Below are 16,398 nucleotides of genomic sequence, written 5' to 3'. Positions count from 1 at the left end.
ACCTCCATGAGATGCTCTCCTGTTGGCATAGCACCAGTGTGGATAGTGCTTAAATTGCTGTAACTTGCGTCACTCAGGGGGTGTCTTTTTCACATCTCTGAGCAGGGTGGATTTGATTTAAATCTATTTGATGTAAATCATGATTTAAATCACTAGTCAGGAAGACTCGATTTAATCATGGATTTCTACATAAAAGTGCATTCTTGTTGGTTGTTATAACCTTAATACATATTCTTCACAACTCAGAGATAGATGTAGGTTTCATTTTAGAAGGTACACACTATACATTTTTAAAGTGATTTATTTTGAAAACTTTTCAGATTAGTTTTACAGCTATATCAGAAAATGAATGATTGTTTGGTTATTTTATTTACCAAAGGTAATTGAAGCAGATAGCTCCCAATGACTTCATAAATATCTCCAATTCAACAGGTTAATCATTAATATTTGGAGGATTTTCTTGCCATGTTGTATTAGGAGAACATCACCAGACAGACATTTAAATTGTTTTATTTAACTAAAACAACAACTTTATGTATTCTGGATTTTTTTCTTCAACAGCAAACATATAATATTTTAACAGAACAAGCATATGAATTTTTGAATTTAGTTAAACATTCAAGTTCTTTAAAATCAGGTTTGTTTTTGTTAAAATTGTTTTTAACTAAAATAGTGAAATGAAATAAAAAAAAATTAAATCGACTATGCCAGCCAGGTCAACATGAGAAACTTAAAATATTGGCTTCTGCAGCTGAGTCCTCTTCACCTTCATTTTCCGTTTGTTCATAATCTGGAAAAGAAAAAACAAGCTTTTCTGCTTTTTCAGGTCCCAAACGATTTCTCAATTTGGAATGAATTAGTCCAAAGGAAGAAAATATTCTTTCTATACCGGTAGAAGAAGCTACTGCTGTTAAAAGTGAGTTTATCACTTCAACAATCTCTGAATCCAAGTGCTTAAGTGACTTCCACCAGTTCATTGGTGTGACTTTCTTTAAAACACCATCAGCAAACATATATTTCTTGAATGGTTTTTATTCCCAAACTGTATCTCTTTTACGGCCTGCTGCCATTATAGGTTTTCCCTTCTAGTGAAAGAATGGTATAGTAGATCTCAAATCAATGAAGGCTACACTCAGAAAGACCTCAAGACTTCTAGAATAAGCTGCTCAAACAGTTTCACTTTTGTTTCTACTGCCAGTCCCTCCCTTCTCACATTTATCTCCAGACTTCTTCTCCTTGTCTAGATCTATTCTGCCCCCAACAATCTTCTTTCTATTCATTGAACTTTTTGAAACTTTGCACTTTCAGAGAGAGGTAAGGGATTGACTCTGTGTACACAAACTTGCAGCGGGACAATAGAGTTGAGGTCTGTTATTTTTCACCTCTATATATTTCTATTTCTCACCCCCAGAAGATTGGGTCCCTAATCCATGAACTATTGGAACTCATTTACAAAACTTTTCTTAAACATTAGATGAATATATTGTCTCATACTATAGAATTAGAATTTATAATCCCTATTCCATGATGAAGTATATTTGAGCTATAATGTATCTTAATTAAAACTATCTTTAGATAGAGCCTTTTATCAAAAAAGTCCAACTTAAATACAAAAAATCTCCATTTTTTTTTAAATCATTGATTTTTATCCACCCTGCCCCAAGCAACATAAGTTAAAATCGATTAAAGCGGTAGTGTACACCTGCTCTCAGTAATAGCAGACTGAAACCATCCACAGAAGATTTACTTCAACATTACATCATATTTTTAAAATTTGGCCTCCTTTTTGTACCCACAATTGTATGCAGATTCAAGTGAAGTCATTTACATAGCTAACTAATGTGGGCTTCATCAGGTAGTTAGACACCTAAATAAAATCAACTACACCTGCACACAACTGGTGGGGCAAAACTGTGCCCACCATTATTTCTGCCCACCAAATTAATCTATTCAAAATCATGCCCTTTTGACTGAACCCCAAATGCATACAAAATCAATTCATGCAATAGAAAAATAAGGTCAGATATAATTTGTGGCAGTGGGAGCATGCAGATAACAGAAAAGAGTATCTTTCTATTACAAATAGATGAGAATATTGTATACACAACTGGATCTGGAACCAGGGCCCAAAAGACAATGAAGAAAAAAGACATACATGTGTTTACTTCCTTCTTGTCTGTGTGTTCATTTGGCCATCGATACAAACATAAAGCTGCAAACTGACCAAACTTTTAAATATTTTACTGATTTAAGTCATTTCTTGTATGCTAACAGATATAGGATTAGGAGATTTTCAATGGAATAAAAATGTGCTTGATTCAATGGCACACATTCTACATTTGGAATAGGCTTTTGTTATGCTATACAAAGCACACGGGATCTTTTATAGAGGAGAAGGCAAAAACGCCGCATTTATTGAGAATACAGCAGTTAGCATATGCTTTTCAGTCATACACATGCGCACACACACACATACATACACACAGAGTCCTGCCAGTTGATGTTTATAATTACCAGTCCAGAGTCTGGATCAATCTAGTAGCCAGCCAGATTGGTCGCAGAGGGAAGCCGGGCTCTGTTGGTCGCTATCCGATGCTCCTGGAGTGTGGCAAGACAAATCCAAAGTTCCATGTCAAAGCTCCCTGTTCTTATAGTCTTTTTTTCTCTGTTGAAGTCTATGGATTTTGCTGTGTCAGTTTCTGAAGGTTACTTCTTAATTGGTGTAAACGTTCCAATACACCTCCGAGAGGGTCATCCTGTCCTGGTTTAGATCTAATCAATTGTCCTGTGCTTAGGGGTGCTAGCCTTCACCTCAGGGTCATCAGTCTGCCCTTCCTTCATTATGGATGCGCATTGATGGTGTCCTTAAGTCTCTTCACTCCTTCCTTGACCATCTGGCTATAACAATGGCCTTCACACCTTATCTTTTCCTGATGCATATATTCCTCATTCACACAAACAGTCTTTTACAGTTAAAGGTATACAGCAGTTTTTATGTTGAGCAAGAAAAGGCATTGTAAATTAAGACTTCCTAAATCTTATAATCAAAACAATTTACATTGGGGCCCAGGCCCTCAACGTTCCTCTAATCTCCTTAACATAGACACAATACAAGATCCTGTCTCTTACTTTCTAAACCTTAAAACAAAAAAATGTATATTTAACTAGAGTGCCTAATTTGTAATACATATAGGAAACCATAGTAGAGACAGCTTGAAGTTCTCCTAAAACAAAAGGGTGACCATAACCAGTCATAAGGATTGTTCTGGTCTGTCATTCCTTTCTGCTATTCAAAAATGGTGGCTGATAGGATAAAATCAAATCATACATTAATTCTCATAGTACAATTATAAAATCCTGCTCCTACACTTTTGAGCAGAAAAAATCTGCAGGAACTTTTGCCTCTGAAAATCAAGCCTTAGTTGGAGTCCCAAGATCAGAGGCATCTCTTGACAATTTGGATGAACCTGACAAAGTCCACAAAGAGAGTCAATGCCAGTGCTGGGATTAGAACTCCAAATGATTTGCTGAAATTTACACAGCAACTCAAAAGCTTGGGTCTAGTCTTGACTCAGTCTCCGTGTTGCTGTGTAACATTTCCTTCTCATCGATTCAATTGTCTTTTTTTTTAATCTGTTGATTCCCCATAGACTCTGCAAAGCTACACTGATATTTTTTCACGGAAAGGAACTCTAATAAGATTGGAATCTTGGTGTCAGGTCAATTTACCTAACCTATTAGCCCCTTCATGGGATAAGAATCCTGTACCCGGTTATCACAAACTCTAGCTTTAATCAAGATCTAAACTAGTTGGATGACTAAGCAGAAACAAAACAAAACAGCAGGCCGTAAGATCTGCTCATCAGGAAAGATCTTTATTTTCATAAGTCTAAACATGATACCCCTAAACTAAAAATTCCTTCAACCTGGGGCTCAATCCAGCCATCCGGGCCTGGGTAGGGAACCCTATCTTCCCAGAGGCATTTCACCTTTCCAGGAGCCCATTGCGAACTCCTTCCACTGAATACCTGTGAAGGAAGACAGGAAAGGGGTGGATGCTGAAGTTAACCCCTTGTAAACTGGCAAATCCACACCCTGTGACACACAGATTCTAGTTTCAGAGTAGCAGCCGTGTTAGTCTGTATCCGCAAAAAGAACTGGAGTACTTGTGGCACCTTAGAGACTAACAAATTTATTAGAGCATAATAATAATTAGAGCTTATGCTCTAATAAATTTGTTAGTCTCTAAGGTGCCACAAGTACTCCTGTTCTTTTTACAGATTCTAGTAATTTCAATTAAAGCTATTTTAGGGATCTAGCTTATTCTGCCTGCCCCACTTCCAAACAAAACCTTGATCAATCATGGACTCTATTACTGTTAATGACACTTATTTGTTCAATTGTGACTATTTCTTAAAATTTTTAATTTTATGCCAATTAAATTCCCTGCCCTTCCTATCAACTCCAACCTCCCCTCCTTCGCCTAAGAAAAACATTCACAAAATACTCCCTGCTGAAGATACAAAGACATTGTTTTCAATCTTACCTGTTCAACTACAGTGTTTCAGAGAAAGAAAACGCACACACTGATCTTCTAAAACAGTAGGATTAAAGGGACACTGACATGCAGTTTGGTCCCCAAATTTGGGTTCTCATAGATATTTTACCAAATTTATTAAGAACAGAAATGCTTTTAGGATTTTTCAAAAATAGCAAGGAAAACAGGTTTGTTGGATTATGGGGGATGTAAACATTTCCCAAACACAACAGCAGCACGGTAATGCATAAGACCCAGAAAGTGAAATGAACTAAAAGTGAAACTGACAAGAAACTTGACCAAAGTACAAAAACTAAACAAACAGTATACACAGTGAAAATCAATTTGATTTTTAAATTACTGCAGGTTTAATAATCTGAGATATTAGTGACGCAGATAAGGATTTAAAAAAATATATATTGAGAAGGATTTTCCCTCCTGCAGTAACTCCTGAGATGAACAATGGAGAATTCTCCACCACAGGCAGGATATAGGACAGTAACTGTCCTACAAAGTCCATCCACACTGCAAGCACTGGCATGGGGGACATGCTGGAGTGGGGCAGGAGGGAATGTTTCATGGGAGAAAGAGCACGGGCCACAGTGTGTAGCTCTACAGCAGAGGTGGGCAAACTACGGCCTGCGGGCCACATCCAGCCCGCGGAACCGTCCTGCCCAGCCCTTGAGCTCCCAGCTGGGGAGGCTAGCCCTCAGCCCCTCCCCTGCTGTCCCCCCTCCCCCGCAGCCTCAGCTCGCCGCGCCGCCATCGCTCTGGCGCGTCACTCCTGCCAGGTAGCGTGGGGGCGTGGCTGGCTCCGGTCGGGCAGCAGGGCTGCGAGCTCCTGCTGTTCTGAGCGGCATGGTAAGGGGGCGGGGAGCAGGGGGTTGGATAACAGTCAGGGGATCCTGGGGGCAGTCAAGGGACTGGGAATGGGGGGGGGTTGGATAGGCATGGGAGTCCTGGGGGGCCTGTCAGGCGGGGTGGGTGGATAGGGGTTAGGGCAGTCAGGGGACAAGGAGCAGGCAGGGTTGGATAGGGGGTGAGGTCTCGAGGGTGGTTAGGGTCCCGGGAGGGGGCGGCCAGGGGACAAGGAGCAGATGGGGTTGGATGGGTCAGGGATTCTGGGGGGGCAGTCAGGGGACGGAGGGGGTTGGATAGTCGTGGGAGTCCCGGGGGGCCTGTCGGGGCAGGGGTGTGGAGTCCCGGGAGGGGGCGGTTAGAGGACAAGGAGCAGGGGGGTTGAATGGGTCGGCAGTTCTGAGGGGCTCAGTCAGGGGGCAGAAAGTGGGAGGGGACGGAGAGGGGGCAGGGGCCAGGCTGTTTGGGGAGACACAGCCTTCCCTACCCGGCCCTCCATACAGTTTCGCAACCCCAATGTGGCCCTCGGGTCAAAAAGTTTGCCAACCCCTGCTCTACAGGATTCTGGACATCATTGCCACCCGTAGACAGCAGAGGCTGCTATAAATGAAGAAATCCCCATAGGGCCATTTCAACACCTAGAGCAGCTTGGAATCAGGAGGGCACAAAGATGGCTTAAAGGCACTTCAGCCCTCCCCAAACACAGTAAATTTTGTGGTAAACCTCTAAAAGGTACAACACACAATCCCATTCTTAATTTTATCTTCAAAATATCCCTCTAATCATTCATTGAAAGTCTGGGTGTGAATTTCGTTATCATGAACATAAGAAATTGTGGTGCAGAGTGTAGAAAGTTTACAGGTATACTAATGTACTTTCATTCTGGCTTACAAAATTTTGCCAGACAAATCTTGAGCGTCTCCTGAACAAAAAGTCAAATTGAGGGATGTTCTTCCGTGATGCTGGCAAGTATATCCATTACAGACTGGAGTGGTGCCATCAAGCTTTATAGGATATGAAGCTACATCTTCAGATATAAAAGGCTAGTGCATTACGTCACTGTCTATTCCATTTAAATTAATTTAATCTGAACAATTTCCTGAATATTTAGGAGATAAAAAACAGCTATTGTTCCAAAAACAATCTCATTCTCGATTCAAATGTTTGACTCTCAGCTACTTCTTAATCCATTTTAAAGCAGGAGGCTAAACTCTAATGCACGGCATTGCTATAACAGACCTCAGTATCTCACTACAACAATGAAGCATGTCCCACCCTGCAAAATAATTGCATGTCCCACAAAACACAGCACAGCAAAGCTCTGCTCCTACGCCTATTAAAATTGATGGAAAAGTTTCCATTGATTTCAGTGGAAACAGAACCAGTCCTAAATCAGCAGATAAAAATGGGATTATTATATGGTGTGACACACTGGTTCTATGTCCATAACTGAATCATCCCCAGGAGCCCAAGGGTATAGCTTAAGCATGTCTATACTGAGTTTTTCTGCACGTTCATAGTAAAAAGCGACAAAGAGTCCTGTGGCACCTTATAGACTAACAGACGTATTGGAGCATAATACGTCTGTTAGTCTATAAGGTGCCACAGGACTCTGTCTCTTTTTACAGATCCAGACTAACATGGCTACCCCTCTGATACTTGTCATAGGTAAGTATCAGAGGGGTAGCCGTGTTAGTCTGGATCTGTAAAAGCAGCAAAGAGTCCTGTGGCACCTTACAGACCAGGGATCGGCAACGTTTGGCACGCGGCTCGCCAGGGTAAGCACCCTGGCGGGCCGGGCCAGTTTATTTACCTGCTGATGCGGCAGGTTCGGCCGATCGCGAACCCCACTCGCTGCGGTTCGCCGTCCTGGGCCAATGGGGGCAGCAGGAAGCTGCAGCCAGCGCATCCCTCACCTGCGCCACTTCTCGCCGCCCCCATTGGCCTGGGACAGCGAACCGCGGCCAGTGGGGGCCGCGATCATCCGAACCTGCCGCATCAGCAAGTAAATAAACTGGCCCGGCCTGCCAGGGTGCTTACCCTGGCGAGTCGCATGCCAAACGTTGCCGATCCCTGTTATAGACTAACAGACGTATTGGAGCATAAGCTATTGTGGGTGAATACCCACTTCGTCGGATGCATGTTGTCATAGGTAAGTCACTTTTTGCATTATTTCTATGATAGTGCTTTGCACTGGTGCAGCAAAAACCTGCACTAGTTGAAAAAAAAAATCCAGCTGTGCAAGGCCTGAGATACCTACATATTTTTGTCTGATAGTTTGAACTATTTCAGGAGTCCACAAAAATGCACAGTTACAATATATAATATATGCACTATGGACCAGATTTTATAGCATCAATTGCAGTTCTGCACAGAGAGTGGCTACAGATTCAAGCCCTATGTATTGGAGATTATATTCAGTATTATTCTTGCTAACTCAATTTGTTATGTATAATAGGCTTAAGGGGATGCTTAGGAGTAATCATAAAATGGTAAGATTCTCTTTTCTTTTCTTAAAGTGAGAAATTCAGAGTTGAGCAGTCCTTGCAGGGACTCATTTTTATGACCAAAAAACTAATTCTAAGCACATCTAAATGTTCTAGATGTTTTTAAAACTGTTTTATGTGCAAAGGCACTCTTAGAATAATAAGAGGTCCTCAAGCACTTGGAAAAACTCTGTTCTACTTTACCATCTGTCTTTACGTGATTTATGACTTCATAAATTATGAAGTATGCTTAGAAATACTTTCACTGTTATAAAACTGTCTCCTTGTATATCTTCAAGGTGCCTAAAATGATGAACTGTTTCTTTGTTTGTTCTGCTACCCATATTGATTGGTAAGCCTCACCCAGAAAAAAAAATATTTTTGCACTTATAAATATCATTTAGAACTCCCACACTCTCCTAAACACCCCAGTAAAAATACAGGAACTCAAAGAAAGTCCCCAGAAATTCACACTGAAGAAATCATGTGCCCTAGATGAGGGGTTTGCAGTATTGTAGCCGTATTGGTCCCAGGATACTAGAGAGACAAGGTGGGTGAGGTAATATCTTTTATTGGACCACCTTCTGTTGGTGACCTGAAGAAGAGCTCTGTGTAGCTTGAAAGCGTGTCTCTTTCACCATCAGAAGATGGTCCAATAAAAGATATTACCTCACTCACCTTGTGTCTCTAGATCAGAGGTGTCATTCTGTGCAGGGGCCAAATCCCACATTCAATTATGATCTGTGGGCAGGGTATAAATTCAGGATTCCATACTTCCCTCTATCTACAGCAATCTCCACTGATGTCATTGAGAGGTTAGCAGAGAACCTGGCCTTTTAATAACTAAACTTTTAGGTGGTGTTTGTTCAGAACTTACACGTTCAGCATCGTTCAGTGAGAAAATCTATTCTTCTGTAGGACTACCACCATATCTGCCCTTTATTTCTCTTCCTTCCCGCTCTGCTGTCTATGTTTTTCTCCCTTTTCCCTGTCTCCTTTGTTCTTCCCTTTGCATTTCCTCTTCCCTGCAGCTACTCCCATTTCCCACCTCCCAATTTGTTTCACTCCTACTACATTTCCAAGTCCATCTGCTAAAAGGATCAGCAATTAAATAGCTGATGTTGACACAGAAGTATCATCACTGGGCTTTAGGGAATTAACACTTCAGAGTTATTGTCTGAAGCTTTCTGAAGATGCAGGCAGACATCACGGCATCCGTTACATTCCATCCAATTTGGAAAGTTTTCTTCAAAACCATGAGGGCTAGAAATTTACTTCTTTTTTTAAATGAAAGCTGAGACTATGTCCCACCCCTGGCCTGAATACTATATTAAATATTATTTATTATTATTATTGTCTTTTGGAAGCACATAGAAGCCCCCGTCTGGACCAGGACCACATCATGCTAGGCTCTGTACAAACAAATAATAAAATGATGTCCCTTGCCCCAAAAAGCTTACAGGTAAAACAGGTCCAAACACACTGAAAAAGGCGGTTAAAACTTTTTATCTTAATCTCACATTATGGACACTTTTCAGAGATATGATCAAATGGATTAATTACCTCAATACATAAATGCAGAGATACCCTCAACTTCTTTGCTATTGCTCAGATACAAAACCTACATCTACTAAGAACATACTGTAAAATATGGCTACTTGGGCAACCCAGAAAAGATAAATTTAGTAATCTGAAAATAAAAGCCTCAATAAAAACAAAACATTTTTACTACGCTTTCTTTTGTTGTTGATTATGAAAAAGAAATGTCTTAGCTGTGCTCCGCGGCAGCCACTGTTCCTCAAGTACCTATGTACAATTATTCACTTGCAAAAACCAGTTTTGTTTGGTTTTAACTCTCACTTGTTATGTCACGTTAAATTTAGGCCCCAATCACACATGCACTTAGACCCCAGTCCTTCAAACCTCACAGCAGTAAAGTTAAGCAAATGGGTAAATATCGGCAGGATCAGAGCCTTACACCAGGGCTACTCAGCTGTGTGCAGTTAAGCATGTGCATAAGAGCTTGCAGTGGCCTGATTCTGCAAGCTACTCCATCCATGAGGAGCCCCATGAAGTGACTGGAGCGCCCTGTGGGTACTTCCAAACAAAACAGTTTGCAAGATCGGAGTGACAGACCTATGGTCCCATTGTCTGACAGAGACCTGAAATCGCCATGATTTCTATACTTTGCTAATGCTTGTACTTAACATGTTTCCTTTTACCCAGTTCTCCATCATATGGGAATCCCAGATCTCTATAGGCAGGATGAAAGGGACTCCACCACCCTTCCTCCCAGTATGGGATCCTTGGTATCTATGCAGCTGGGTGAGAAGATTCCTCCCCACCGCAGGCCCACCCACCTCAGAAAAAATAATGGAATCCTTAGTCCCTGTGGAGCTGGTTAGAGGAGATTTCCCCCCTTTCTCCTCCAAATATGGGATCCCTTGTCTCTATAGGCTGAATAAAAGGGATTTCCCCCAAAATAGGGGGGTCAACAAAGAGATTCCTATGGGGCTAAACAAAGGGGCTGGTGCCATTGGGGCTAGAGGTGGGGGTTCCCGTGGGACTAAACAAAGGGGCTGGTGCCATTGGGGCTAGAGATGGGGTTCCCGTGGGACTAAACAAAGGGGCTGGTGCCATTGGGGCTAGAAGTGGGGTTCCCGTGGGACTAAACAAAGGGGCTGGTGCCATTGGGGCTAGAGGTGGGGGTTCCCGTGGGACTAAACAAAGGGGCTGGTGCCATTGGGGCTAGAGATGGGGTTCCCGTGGGACTAAACAAAGGGGCTGGTGCCATTGGGGCTAGAAGTGGGGTTCCCGTGGGACTAAACAAAGGGGCTGGTGCCACTGGGGCTAGAGGTGGGGGTTCCCGTGGGACTAAACAAAGGGGCTGGTGCCATTGGGGCTAGAAGTGGGGTTCCCGTGGGACTAAACAAAGGGGCTCGTGCCATTGGGGCTAGAGGTGGGGGCTCCCGTGAGACTAAACCAAGGGGCTGGTGCCATTGGGGCTAGAGGTGGGGGCTCCCGTGAGACTAAACCAAGGGGCTGGTGCCATTGGGGCTAGAGGAGGGGGCTCCCGTGAGACTAAACCAAGGGGCTGGTGCCATTGGGGCTAGAAGTGGGGCTCCCGTGAGACTAAACCAAGGGGCTGGTGCCATTGGGGCTAGAGGTGGGGGCTCCTGTGAGACTAAACCAAGGGGCTGGTGCCACTGGGGCTAGAGGAGGGGGCTCCCGTGGGACTAAACCAAGGGGCTGGTGCCATTGGGGCTAGAGGAGGGGGCTCCTGTGAGACTAAACCAAGGGGCTGGTGCCACTGGGGCTAGAGGAGGGGCTCCATGACGGGGCTCCCAGGCCCAGCGGCGGGGATTCCCCCCACAGACCCGCTCTGTGCTGTGGGGCAGCGGCCCCTGCAGGCCGAGCGGGGAAAGGCGTCTCCTCAGCAGCCGGCGCCGCAGAGCGGGCGGGTGTCAGTGCCACGGTGTCTGTCGGGGAGGGAGAGCAAGAGGCTGCCTGGCTGCGCCCCTAGCCCGATCCCCGCGGCCAGGCCCCCCGCATGCAGCCCTCACCCTGGAGCGGAGGCGGCGGATCGAGGAGCTCTCGCGATCCTCCCGGCAGCGGCTGCTCCAGTCCAGGGACAGGATGTTCTCCAAGCTCACCTCCATCCTGCAGCATGCCGTGGAGGCGGTAAGGCCGCCGGCCGGCCCGGCCACGCCACACCGGGGATCCAGCTGGGGCCTAGTCGGGGAGCGGGGCCGCCCGGGGGGAACGCGCCCGCTGATAGCCCCGTCGCTCGCCTTCCACGTCGATCCTGCTCCGTGCCCCCGCTTGCCCCTCCGCCTCCCCCTGGATCCCGCTGCCGGGGAGGGAGGTGACAGAGGTGGGGGCGAGATCCCCATTGTCCCCCTTCCTGTGCCTGCGGGGGGCGGCTGTTACGGCCCCTCCCCGCCACCCCCCTGCAGCCCGGGGAGCGGTCCCTGGTTGGCTGCCCCCAGGGCAGGGCAGGGCGGCGAAGCTGCCTGGGGGACCCCGGGCGGTTGCGTGGTGACCGATGTTATCCGCACTGGCCCCTTCGACTTGCCCGGGGAAGGGGTGAATTGACCCTCCCCACCGCGGGGGGCCACAAGGGGCAGCTGAGGGCAGCCAGGACCCCCGAGGCCCGATGAGAGCAATCACCCCGGGGTCACTGGCATAACCCCCTTGTCCCCGGCAGCCAGCGGGGAGAGGCGAAGATCTCTCTCTCGGGCCTTTGAGACGGGCTGAGACATCCCCCACAGGCCCAGCCAGCGGTAACATCGTCGTTAATAAACCCCCCATTAGCCCAGTCTTCGCCACCTGCTGCCCCAAAGGGCAGAGAGGTAGAGGTGCATCTTCCCCCCACCCCCGGGTTTTAGAGCCAGCGTGGAGCAGTCACTGATCAGTATTCACATGAATAGCTCCCCTTTGCTCCAAGGCAGAGCTGAGGATGCCTTCCGGAGTGATGGTGGTGGTTAGTTATTGTTTCTGAGTGCCTAAAAACGTGCTGGGTGCTTTGCAGACCCAAGGAAGAATACAGTTGGGTTAGGGCAGCTGCCCAGGATTTTCTCGGTCAGTGTGGTGTAGCAGTGTCAGGCTTTCCCTACACCAGGGTCTCTCTTTGGTTCCCTGCGCAAGTTAACAGCCTCCAGAAATTCTGCTTTTTAATACATAAACATCTTTTGTTTTAAATGTATTGACTGAAAAATCAAACTGGATTTATACCAGGCTAAGTCAATTGCATAGCCTCCAAAAAGGCTGCATTTTGGGAAGTTAAGTAGCAGGGCCCATTTCTCAAGCTGTTGCTTTTGCAAACTATGTAGCTATGATTTGTTTATCAAGATGGGTTTATTTTATTTTCGCTATTTGCATGTTGTACTTGTTTTTCACAAGATCCGGATTTTTAAAATAGTTTATGAATTACGTACCTTTTCTCACTGACCTGTAAGTCTTAATTCGTCTTTTTTACTGTTATTTTTTATTTATCTCTGAAAAGTGTTTTGAGATAAGTGACTATATTGGCAACTGTGAAACCTGTAAGGCCCTGATCCTGCAAACACTTATGGGCATAAGTACTTGCAAGATTGGAGCTTGAAACAATACAGCCTTAGTTTAGATGTTAAAGATTAGCAGTGAAATAATAGGAATAATCATAAAATTTATTAAAGTAACCCTTAAAATGTTCTTAGAGATGAAAATTGGTCAGCCTTAGGCCTGGTCCCCACTAAGCCCCCACTTCGGACTAAGGTACGCAAATTCAGCTACGTTAATAACTTAGCTGAATTCGAAGTACCTTAGTCCGAACTTACCGCGGGTCCAGACGCGGCAGGAAGGCTCCCCCGTCGATGCCGCGTACTCCTCTCGCCGAGCTGGAGTACCGGCGTCGACGGCTAGCACTTCCGGGATCGATCCGGGATCGATTTATCGCGTCTAAACCAGACGCGGTAAATCGATCCCAGAACATCGATTGCCTGCCGCCGGACCCTCCGGTAAGTGTAGACGTACTCTTTAAGTTGTTAATACCTGATGGGAGATGCACGTTCAGATGTTAATTTAAGCTGTGATCTTTAGCTTTATGCATGTGAGTAGTCACATTGATTTCAATAAGACTGGTCACGTGTAAAATTAGGCTCATGTTTGTTTTCAAGATCATCTTCTTACTGAGGTTATCGTTTTTAAAACTGTAAAACCACCAGTGAGTGAAGTTCTTAAAAAAGGTAGCTATTTCCACGAAAACACTGTGTTGGTGACCTGTACAAATACAATAATAAATAGAAGATGTATGTAGGACCAACAAACAGGGCCGGCGCAACCCATTAGGCGGTCGCCTAGGGTGCTAACATTTGGGGGGCGGTGACCGCGGCAGCCGGATCTTCCGCCCCCTCTGTCGGGGGTGGCATTTCGGGGGCAGGACCTTCCGCCGCCTCTGTCGGGGGTGGCATTTCGGGGGTGGGACCTTCCGCTGCCTAGGGCAGCAAAAAAGCTGGCTGCACTCCTGCCAACAAATACTGGATGTGTGAGTCTGGAAACAGTATTCATGTGAGCAGTTTCATTGTCTTCAGTGGAACTGCTTAAGTGAGTAAGGGTGGCAGGATTGGGTGAAAGACTTTTATTCTTGCTGGCTCTGCAATGAAAGTTAACTAATAAATATTATTCCCAGAACTGGGCTTACATGATTGTTTACTTATTTGTGTGCCAGTATAATCAAAAGTACCTGTGTTCATTTTAGGGCCACAAGAAATACTAAGAAAAATCAATATGCCTATCAGTAAAGATATTAAATGCAATTAGAGGATAAAACAAAATAAAATTAAATTTAAAAAAATGGGAAGCATGTAATTTTGTGACTGCTATGAATCGAAACGCTCACCTCTTGGCATCCCGTTTACAAGTTGAAGTCCTCATCCTGTGTCTCTTATTCCTATGCGTAAGCTCAACAAGTGTTGTGGGGCTACTCACAGTAGTAAGTACTATGTGCACTAGTATTTACATTATTAGGATATAAATAGCAAGAATGAAACATGAACTCACAAAAGTGAGAGGATATTGAGCATGGCTACAACTTTCTCTCTGAGAAGGGTGCGGTACAGTATTCTAACCACAGGACTGAGACCCAGAAACTCCTAATTTCTAATCCCAGTTCTTATTCCTTTGTGAGTTTTAGTGCAGTGTGTCCTGGAAGTCAGTAAACCCTGGACTATTTCAGATCAAGCAGGTGGGAAAGAAGGTTAGCTGGCTCCAGAGCAGTTTAGAATCACCTTCTATTTGTAACGTCTATAGAAACAGGATTTTCAGAACATGTTGGAGCACTGGTGCCATATCCTGCCTCTGAAAGTGATCCATGCCTGATGCTACAGAGGCAAACGTTCTCTACTTTACCAGTAAAGTTCATAGGGTACATTCTACAGTGCGGTGGAGAGGGATGATGCTTTCCTGATCTCTTCAGGCATGCAATTTTATTCACTTTTGTAATGCTCCTGTCCCGCCCTCTAAGTAGAGGAACAATTAACTTTAGAAACACATATTCCTATAGTCTGAGTTTCCAGTTTGCAAGGTGACAGTTGATTACCCTTATTATTTTAGCTTTCACATATGAAATAATAATCCAGCCACAGTGACTGACTCTGCGACCTATGGCAAGGAATTCCAAAGGTTGACAGTACAGTGTGTAATCATTTGTTCCAACTGTACTGCCCTTTAATTCATTGATTATCATCTTGTTCCAACATTGTGATGGAGGGGAAAGTAAGGAGCCAGTCATTTTTCATTTTGCTTTCTTAATTTTGAATATCTCAATCAAAATATCCTCTAGTCTTTCTCCTTTGCTGCCTAAATAATCCTAGTTTGTGGATGCTTTCTAAACACATCTCTTCTGTATCTGCTGAAGTTCTTTATAATACAATCTTTTAAAAATCCTAGTTTTTTGCAGTCTTATCACCTGTAAATCCTACCCCTATCTCCGCTATCTTTGCTGCCCTTCTCAATCCCTGCGAAGATGAAGACAGGAATCCAGATGAGGATCCACCATTGTGTGATGTATTACCCTGATAGCATGATCATAATAACTATAATAGCCAAGTACAGTAGTGCCATCTCAAGACAGAGGCATCCTTGAATATGATTTTGTGTGTTTGTTTTCCTGTTGTTCTGTGTTATTTTAGGTCCAAATTCTTAGTGGTACTACTGGTATTTGATAGGGTTGATTGGTATGTTCCCGAGAATCTGTCACAGATTGTTTTTACCCTGCCGTTCGACAGATGTGCTCCCGACCAATGTATTTGTGTTTGACTAATCCAAAGTGTGTCGAATCTTCAGGGCTGCCAAGAAGTGAATGACAATGCACAGCAAATGGGGTTTCGAGTTGTTGTTTTGTAGCTCTCTTTTTTCCCCCTATACGCCTCACTTCTGTTTTCATAGAAAGAAATTGAATCTCAGTGGGATTCTTGGTCTGTGTTCGAACAAGTATGTGCTCCATTGTTTGGTCCAGGTTGTGTCAAGCTTGATTCTGCGAATTGCTAAGAGGTTGTCTACACTTAAAATGCTGCAGCTGTACCACTGTAGCGCTGCAGTGAAGACGCTATCTATGCCAACATGAGGGGTTCTCTGTCAGCACTGGTAAACAAGGTCCTTGAGAGGTAGTAACTATGTCGATGGTAGAATTCTCCAGTGCTGTCTACACCGAGGGTTAGGTTGATTCTTCACACCCCTGAGCGACACTAATTTCCTCGTGTAGATCAGCTTAAGTCTTTTTAATATTAACCTTTGGGGCTTTTTAGAGATATTTACATCTAGCAAGAAAATCATAAACTTTGAGCATTTGGAACAGCTGTCAATTTCACTTCAAAGCAGGGTAATTCTGTATCATTACATAGCTCATTGGCAGTAACAATAGGTGTTTGCTGCTGCTAGAGTCTGTAAATTCTTACTAAATCTCTCTAAAAGATGCTTATCTCTCAGAGCTAGTCTACACTGACTACACTACAGCGCTGCTGCTGCAGCGCTTTAACG

The 16,398-nt window shown here is 44.4% G+C and overlaps 1 protein-coding gene and 1 long non-coding RNA gene across 2 annotated transcripts in view; one reads left to right on the top strand and one right to left on the bottom strand.

The window, feature by feature from the left end:
- Positions 1-494: 494 nt before the first annotated feature.
- On the bottom strand, positions 495-11,792 carry LOC135972800 (uncharacterized). Its single transcript, XR_010589325.1, has 2 exons — positions 11,535-11,792; positions 495-790 (listed from the first exon to the last, which is right to left on the bottom strand). It is a non-coding gene; the product is annotated as an uncharacterized LOC135972800 (long non-coding RNA).
- FHIP2A (FHF complex subunit HOOK interacting protein 2A) overlaps positions 11,301-16,398 on the top strand; it is a 48,216-nt gene continuing 43,118 nt past the window's right edge. Inside the window, exon 1 of the mRNA XM_005293858.5 lies at positions 11,301-11,562. Within this exon, the coding sequence (XP_005293915.2) occupies positions 11,518-11,562 (45 nt within the window). The 5' untranslated portion in view covers positions 11,301-11,517. The remainder of the gene's footprint in view (positions 11,563-16,398) is intronic.

Source organism: Chrysemys picta, chromosome 7 (assembly GCF_011386835.1).
Source record: "Chrysemys picta bellii isolate R12L10 chromosome 7, ASM1138683v2, whole genome shotgun sequence".
Classification (NCBI taxonomy): Eukaryota; Metazoa; Chordata; order Testudines; family Emydidae; genus Chrysemys; species Chrysemys picta.
Note: the sequence above shows the minus strand (reverse complement) of the source record. Positions and strands in the feature narration are given on the sequence as shown.